The sequence below is a fragment of the Salvia miltiorrhiza genome, chromosome 2, assembly GCF_028751815.1.
Source record: "Salvia miltiorrhiza cultivar Shanhuang (shh) chromosome 2, IMPLAD_Smil_shh, whole genome shotgun sequence".
Lineage (NCBI taxonomy): Eukaryota > Viridiplantae > Streptophyta > Magnoliopsida > Lamiales > Lamiaceae > Salvia > Salvia miltiorrhiza.
This window is the reverse complement of record NC_080388.1, coordinates 11,948,671-11,955,926: the sequence shown is the minus strand read 5'-3', so window position 1 is coordinate 11,955,926 and position 7,256 is coordinate 11,948,671. Positions and strand designations below refer to the sequence as shown.

Below are 7,256 nucleotides of genomic sequence, written 5' to 3'. Positions count from 1 at the left end.
ATAACTCGCGATCACGCACAAATCATTTTCTTCCTATCGAATGGTTTTCTTTGTTATCAACTCATTTTATGATTCACACTGTTGATGAAATGAAAATGTTGTACATCTGATCTATGCACATATCCAGCTCACTCAGCACAGTAGATTGAGCGTCAAAGTCGTTGACTTTGCCCGTGCTTGCTTCTTACCTTTTCCATCGTGATCACGTGTAAGGCGCCGCATTGCTCGGGGCGGTGGCTTTCTATTACCCCTCTCACGGCTTCGCCCACCCACCTCTCTCTCTCTCTCTCTCTTCTCGCGTCAAACTCAGTCTTAGACGATAAACTCTCTCTCTCTCTGCTCTCACAAATTCCCAAGTCTGCGATCTCTGACGCACAATCTTACGCAACATTAACAAACCTCCTTTTGGTTTTCCATTTAAACATGTTTTCTTTCCTATTCCGACATTATTACGAGATTTCTATATTCAAGAAAATTTTGTTGAAATATCGTGTCTCTACCTGTTTTTGATTCGCACGCGACAAATCAACTATCTCTCCAACTTTTCCACGCTACGTAAAAAGGAAAAATCCACCTCGAAACCCTTTATATAGACTTCTCCATTGTCTTTGTGGAAGACTTCCAAATCTCTTCCCATTTCTCCATATAACCTTGAGAGAGAGAGAGAGATTTCACTAGACTAAACTTTAATAGTATTTTTAATTCATGGAAAAGGGATGGGGTCTGGCCCTTGAGAATTCCGATCGAGTTGGATTCTTCGGCAGCAAATCAGTTTTCGAGTATAGTCAGAGCCCGAGGCTGAATAATCGGAGCACGATGTTTCCTGCGGCGCCACCTCCTGCCGGCGAACATGAGGTGGTTGTAGGTGAAGTGGATTTTTTCTCGGCGAAGAAGCGGCCTGTTGATGAAGTCAAGAAGGAGATCAATGAGACCAGAGACTTGAATGTAAACTATTATGCTATATACATATAAAATAAAGAAGGAGATCAATGAGTCCATTATGCTATATACATATAAAATAAAGTCTTTTTTTTTTAAATCTTAATTATGTTTCATTTATTTCTTATTTTTTGTACATATAGATTGGTTTGCAACTCGTGACTGCAAGTGATCGATCCAAGGTGGATGATGTTTCATCTGATGCGGAAGATCGGCGAGCCAAAATTGAGGTGATTATAATTAATTGAGATTATATATATATATATATATATATATATATATATGCAAGAAATTCTATATATTGATAGAAATTAAACTCATGATATATATACATATATAGATGGGACAAATTGAGGTTGAACTCGAAAGAATGAAAGCTGAGAATCAGAGATTAAAAGGGATGGTTACTCACATCAGCAACAACTACACCGCGCTGCAGATGCAGCTCCACAGGTTGATGCAACACCAACAAAATGAGGTGCATATATATACCATTGGATAAAATAAAAACTTATTTTAAAATATAAACTAGGAATCAATTTCAGCCCTTAAATCGTGAAAATATGTGGTGGATTCCTGAGTTTGAATCTCATGTCATTTTTTTAAATTCATCATTTTCCATAGGGAATTCATTTTGTTTCACAAAAAAAGAAAGCATCATATGGTTACAGTTGGCAGTTTATATATGAAATTAAGTTTAGATATTGTTTGTGGGCAGATTGTTGAGAGGAAATCGGAAGAAAAGGAGGAAAATGGAGTAGTATTGGTTCCAAGGCAATTCTTGGAGTTAAACAAGCAGATAAGTGATGAACAGTCGGGTTCCTCTTCAGAAGAAAGAACGGTGACTGGAAATAAAAGGATTAATGAGCGCGATGAATCGGAAGGCTCGGCTCCGAACAAGTCTCCCAAGCCGGCGCCGCCTGAGCCGCTGCCCGACGCCACCATGCGCAAAGCCCGTGTCTCCGTTCGGGCTCGATCGGAGGCGCCCATGGTACAATATACAATTTCTTAAATTACTTTTCACAACTGTTTCGTGAGTCAAAATTCGTAGCATTGATTGATGCTTGGATCCGAATCCGATTGCATATTAGTAACTTTATTAGCGTTAGATTGTTTCAATCCGATAAGGCTCCCGATTATTTGTGTTTTTGTCTTTTGAGAAGTAACTAAACTATTACAAGATCATGTAAACCAATCGGTTAGATATTATTATTATTATTATTATTATTATTATTATTATTATTATTATTATTATTATGTGGTAAACATTTGTTGTGACAATTAATGCAGATTTCGGATGGATGCCAATGGAGGAAATACGGGCAAAAGATGGCGAAAGGCAATCCGTGTCCACGAGCTTATTATCGTTGCACAATGGCTGTCGGCTGTCCCGTTCGAAAACAAGTATGTTTAACTGCATCTCATCATTTACTATACACAAATATACTTCATTTTTTCAAAGTTTATATCCAAATTTATCATTTTTACCCAACCCATATATTTAATTGTCAAAAATTAAATGAACTTTAAAAATTTGGTCCAAATTAATATTTTGGCCACAATTAATCATACACAGAAGCCAAAAATTAAAACGTAGTCAGAAATGCACTTCAAAGTTTTGACTCACAAGTGCATTTATGAGCTTAGACTCATAAGTGCATTTATAATTTCTGAACTGCTACGTAATAAATTTACAATTTTAACGTAGGATTAATTGTGACATCCGGATCAAATATTAGTTAAGAATTCGCGTCTTTTTTTTAACCAAAATAATTGAAATCTAAATTTGAATGTAGTTTGTGCATTTATATATTGTGGCCAAATCACAGGTCCAAAGATGCGCAGAGGATCGAACGATCCTGATCACGACCTACGAAGGGAACCACAGCCACCCGCTGCCGCCCGCGGCGATGTCGATGGCGTCGACAACATCCTCGGCGGCAAGCATGCTGCTGGCGGGCTCGATGCCGAGCGGCGACGGCGGCGGCCTAATGAACCCTAGCTTCCTAACAAGAGCAATGCTCCCATGCTCATCAAACATGGCCACAATCTCAGCTTCGGCTCCTTTCCCCACCATCACACTCGACCTAACACACTCTCCGAGCCCGCACTTTCAGCTGCCTCTCGCTCCGGCTACGCCTCCATCGTTTCATCAAGTTCTGGGTCAAGTAGTCCAAAACCAGTCCAAGTTTTCGGGCCTTCAAATGTCTCAGGACATGAGCCAACTGCGGCCATCCTACGCCGACACACTCAGCGCAGCCACAGCGGCGATCACCTCCGACCCCACGTTCACGGCGGCCCTAGCCGCGGCCATCTCGTCCATCCTCGCCGGCGCTCAGCCCAATAACGACGGCGCCGCTGCCGCAAACCACAATAATGCCCACGTAAGTACAATTGACGACAATACGCAGTGATCAGCCGGTTTATTGAGCCATATTTTTTTAATTTAAGAAAGGTGTATTTTTTTTGGGGGGGGGGGGGGGTAGTTTGATCTATGTCAGTTTATTGAAATAGTTTATTTCCTCTAGTTTTGCTCATTTTTTGTTGAATTACCTTGTTCATATTGTTAGCCACTCTCCGTCCAATCAAAATAGTCTTCTTTTTTTCATTTTTACACACGTATTAATAATAATAAAATACATTCAATGTTATTTGAAATTTAGTAAAATTTATATGTAATTATTTTATTTTACTTTATTTATTGCTTTACGTATTATTTTTAGTAAAAGTAAATTTCAGGACAATTTAAATTTAAAAATGAACTATATTTTAGGACATCTCAATTGAGAGCAGAGAATTATTTCTGTGAATAATTAGTGTTCTCTTCAATGGAAAAGGGTACGTGAAATATATATTTTCATATATTCTATTTTTATAGAATGAATAATTTTCCCTAAAGCTTTATTTATATTTAAGAGTATTGATGTGAATGTGATCATAACATCTTCTATAGAATAAAAAAGTGGGAATTACCAAAATATAATGATAAGTTTATTTATTTATTTATCTTTCCAATTTTTTTATGATTATAATAAAAAATAACTAACTCTTGCAATAAAAATTTTACATTCTTTATCATTGTTTTGTCCGAGTTCAACTCAAACTGAATTGAAGTAAATGCTCGGTTAAAAAATAGTAGTGTATTATAGTTGCAGTATGCGTTAGGAAAAGACAAAATCAGTTAATGATTTTTGAATTACTTGACTTTAGTAATTATATTTAATTTCCCCAATATATCATTTGTCAAATATAATGATGAGAAAAGAACAAAAGAGAGAGAGACAATTGGAGATTGGTACTCCATAATGGTAGACCAAATGAGAAAGAATCAAAGGTTTGAAAGGAGGAGTTTGATATCTGAGGTCAGTAAGTTCGGCCATTAATCGTTTTACACGTTAACTCCAGTGGAAATTGGAGTTAATTCCAGCTTTGTGAAAGAGACGTCAACTGAATTTCCTTTTCATAATATCGATATCTAAAAATGTTAACAGTTATCCTCACAATTATGCAGCTCACTTGATAAATCGATATTATTTTCAATCAATGCGTGTTAGATGTTTAAATCACCACTCTTTAATTATAGTATAAATTATTTTGACTTTCTTTTATTTCTTTTTTATTTATTTAATCCGAGAATTATAGTAATTTGAATAATATTATTCAATTTAGATCGTCTAGAGCAACACCTAGGGGTGTGCATTCGGTTATTTGGTTCGATTTTTATTAAAACCAAACCAAACCAAATTTATATTTGATTTTGAAATAAAAATCGAACCGAACCTAATTAACCGAATAAATCGAACCGAATTAACCAAAGTTTTTAAAATTAAAACCAAATCGAACCAAAAAATCGAATTTTTATGAAAAAAAATCAGAACCAAACCGAAAAATTGAAAAAACCAAATCATATTTTATAATTTCAATTTGGATCGATTCGGATATTCGATTTCATATTTTTTGCTCACCCCTAGCAGCGCCATTTTATGTGTAGATCGGCAGTGATATCACAATTTTATGAAAAAGAATATAAAAATTCATTTCCCTTTTCTAAAGACCGTCCATGGCTGCCATATAACCAACCCAACCTTACAATCTCTTTGTTTTTTTTGTTTTTATTTTTTATTTTTTTTTGTTCTTTTTAATTATTATACTATTTATTTATTTTATTCTTTATTTACTTCACTATAATTAAAGTTTACAGTAGCTTTTTTTGGATTGAATTTGTATGGTACATTAAATTTAGTGGGAATTATCACATATAACTCTTTCTCATAAAAACATAAGTTTTATAGCCCCACTTTATAATATATAAGTTAGACAACCATTTTAGGTTTAAAAGACTATGATACCCTTTGACTTTTTTATATTTTTATTTAACATTTTATATTTTACTTTTATTTAAATTTTACATTTAACATATTTTCTTTTCTTTTTCTTTCTTTCCTTATTTCTTTTTCTTCTTCACATTTTATGTGGCACACAAATCTTCACAGTCACCACGTCGTCACCGCATCACCGCCGTTCACTATCGTCGTGTTGAAATGGACATTTATTTTGAAAATCAAAAGATGTGTCACATGTAGAATCAACGAAACATTTAATACCATCATCTATTGTGTTTTATAATAGTCAAATACACTCTCGTTGATGTTACAAACATGTAACGTTTTGGATTGAAATCACAATAATTGAAAAGAAAATCATCATTGTTCTTCACTGCACAATAGTGTACTCGATGACATTCACCATCGAGTAGTGAAGAATAATCTTCAATTTTGCTCATTTTTTTTCGAGATTTGTAATGATATGAAGCGTTTTGTCTTTCTTAAATAACGTGTTTATGCTAAATTCAATGAAAAATAAACATATTAAATGTATTTAGCTATTACACTTGAGTAAGTGATTGACATGTAGTATATCTACTACATAATAGATAGTGTGGACTTTTATTTTGAAAAATCAAAAGATGTGCACATGTTGAAATGAAACATACAATATTGACAATAATGATCATTTATCGTGTTTTATAATAACCAAATACACTCTAGTTGATGTTACAAACATGTAACGTTTTGGATTGAAATCAAAATAATTGAACAAAATCATCATCACAATTGAGTACTCCATCGAGTAATGAAAACAATCTTCATTTTTGCTCTTTTTCTCAAGATTTGTAATGATATGAGGCGTTCCATTTGTTTTTAAATAACATGTTTATGCTAAAGCAAATGAAAACTAAACATATTAGTACTTAGCTATTGCGCTAGAGTAAATGATTGAAGTGTAGTATATCTACTACATAAGAGATAGTGTGAACTTTTATTTTGAAAATCAAAAGATTGTCACATGTTGAAATGAAACATGTAATATAATTATCATCTATCGTGTTTTATACTAGCCAAATACACTCTCGTTGATGTTACAGACAAGAAACGTGGATTGAAATTACAATAATTGAAAAAAAAACATCATTGAAAAAAAAAGACAAGATAACAATGTTATGGCGAGTATTCGATCGAGTACTCGACGGTGTGCTCGATCGTGTACTCCATCGAGTACTCGATTAAGTACTCCATCGATCGAGTACTCGATCAAGTAATGGGTGCGAGCTTTGACGAGTTGGACAGCAGCGACGAGGCTTCGAGCCCTCGTTCGTGCGGCGAACAGAGGCGACTCGCGGCCCTGGCTCCCCTCCGCTCCCTCGGCCTCAAGCCAACTGGCAACCAAATCCACACTATCTCCACCTCCATCAACGCCAACGGCAATGGAGCCATAGAGTTTCATGAATTGGTGGAGCTTATGTTGTCCGACATTAGCATAGAAGTCATCCCCAACCACGAACACCTAATGAAGGTGTTCAAGGCCTTCGACCGCGACGGCAACAGATTCATCTCCGCGGTGGAGCCTGAGACAGCGAGCTTCGAGGATGACAATATCGAGCGAGCTTCGACGACGGCAAAGGCTTCGACTGCGAGTGGCGTAGGACGAGGCTTCAACGACGGCAGTGGCTTGGACGTCGAGCAGCGTGGGAGGGGGCTTTAAGTCGTAGTTCGCGATGACTGACGACGGGGCGCGACGGTTGGGAGAAAGCTTCGATGGCGGCTGGGCTTCGAGCCCTAGTTCGCAGTGGCTGACGGTAGGGCAGGACGCGACAATTGGCAGCGGCGGTGGCGGCCTCCGACGGCGGACAGACGACGATTGGAATTAGAAGAGAGAGAGAGAGTTTGATTTTTGATTTTATGGGAAGGGAGGTGTGACCAAAACCTAAGTCAACTAGAGGTGTTATAGTCTTTTAGAATTTAATTATTTGAACATCA

The 7,256-nt window shown here is 36.4% G+C and overlaps 2 protein-coding genes across 2 annotated transcripts; both read left to right on the top strand.

The window, feature by feature from the left end:
• Window positions 1-227: 227 nt before the first annotated feature.
• Window positions 228-3,597, top strand: LOC131011220 (probable WRKY transcription factor 31). Its single transcript, XM_057939009.1, has 6 exons — window positions 228-945; window positions 1,083-1,169; window positions 1,280-1,417; window positions 1,658-1,930; window positions 2,230-2,343; window positions 2,769-3,597. Exons 1-6 carry the CDS (start codon window positions 706-708, stop codon window positions 3,351-3,353), a joined length of 1,437 nt encoding a protein of 478 aa, XP_057794992.1. The 5' UTR covers window positions 228-705; the 3' UTR covers window positions 3,354-3,597.
• Window positions 3,598-6,537: 2,940 nt separating this feature from the next.
• Window positions 6,538-6,981, top strand: LOC131008000 (probable calcium-binding protein CML15). Its single transcript, XM_057934906.1, has one exon. It carries the CDS (start codon window positions 6,538-6,540, stop codon window positions 6,979-6,981), a length of 444 nt encoding a protein of 147 aa, XP_057790889.1.
• The last annotated feature ends 275 nt before the right edge of the window (window positions 6,982-7,256 follow it).

What these genes read in the sequence shown, in the direction of transcription:
- LOC131008000 (XM_057934906.1), top strand. Translation starts at nt 6,538, where the DNA reads ATGGGTGCGAGCTTTGACGAGTTGGACAGCAGCGACGAGGCTTCGAGC.
- LOC131011220 (XM_057939009.1), top strand. Translation starts at nt 706, where the DNA reads ATGGAAAAGGGATGGGGTCTGGCCCTTGAGAATTCCGATCGAGTTGGA. An exon ending in ATGAGACCAGAGACTTGAAT is followed by an intron (nt 946 to 1,082) that starts GTAAACTATTAT and finishes TTGTACATATAG; the next exon opens with ATTGGTTTGCAACTCGTGAC. An exon ending in CTCGATCGGAGGCGCCCATG is followed by an intron (nt 1,931 to 2,229) that starts GTACAATATACA and finishes CAATTAATGCAG; the next exon opens with ATTTCGGATGGATGCCAATG.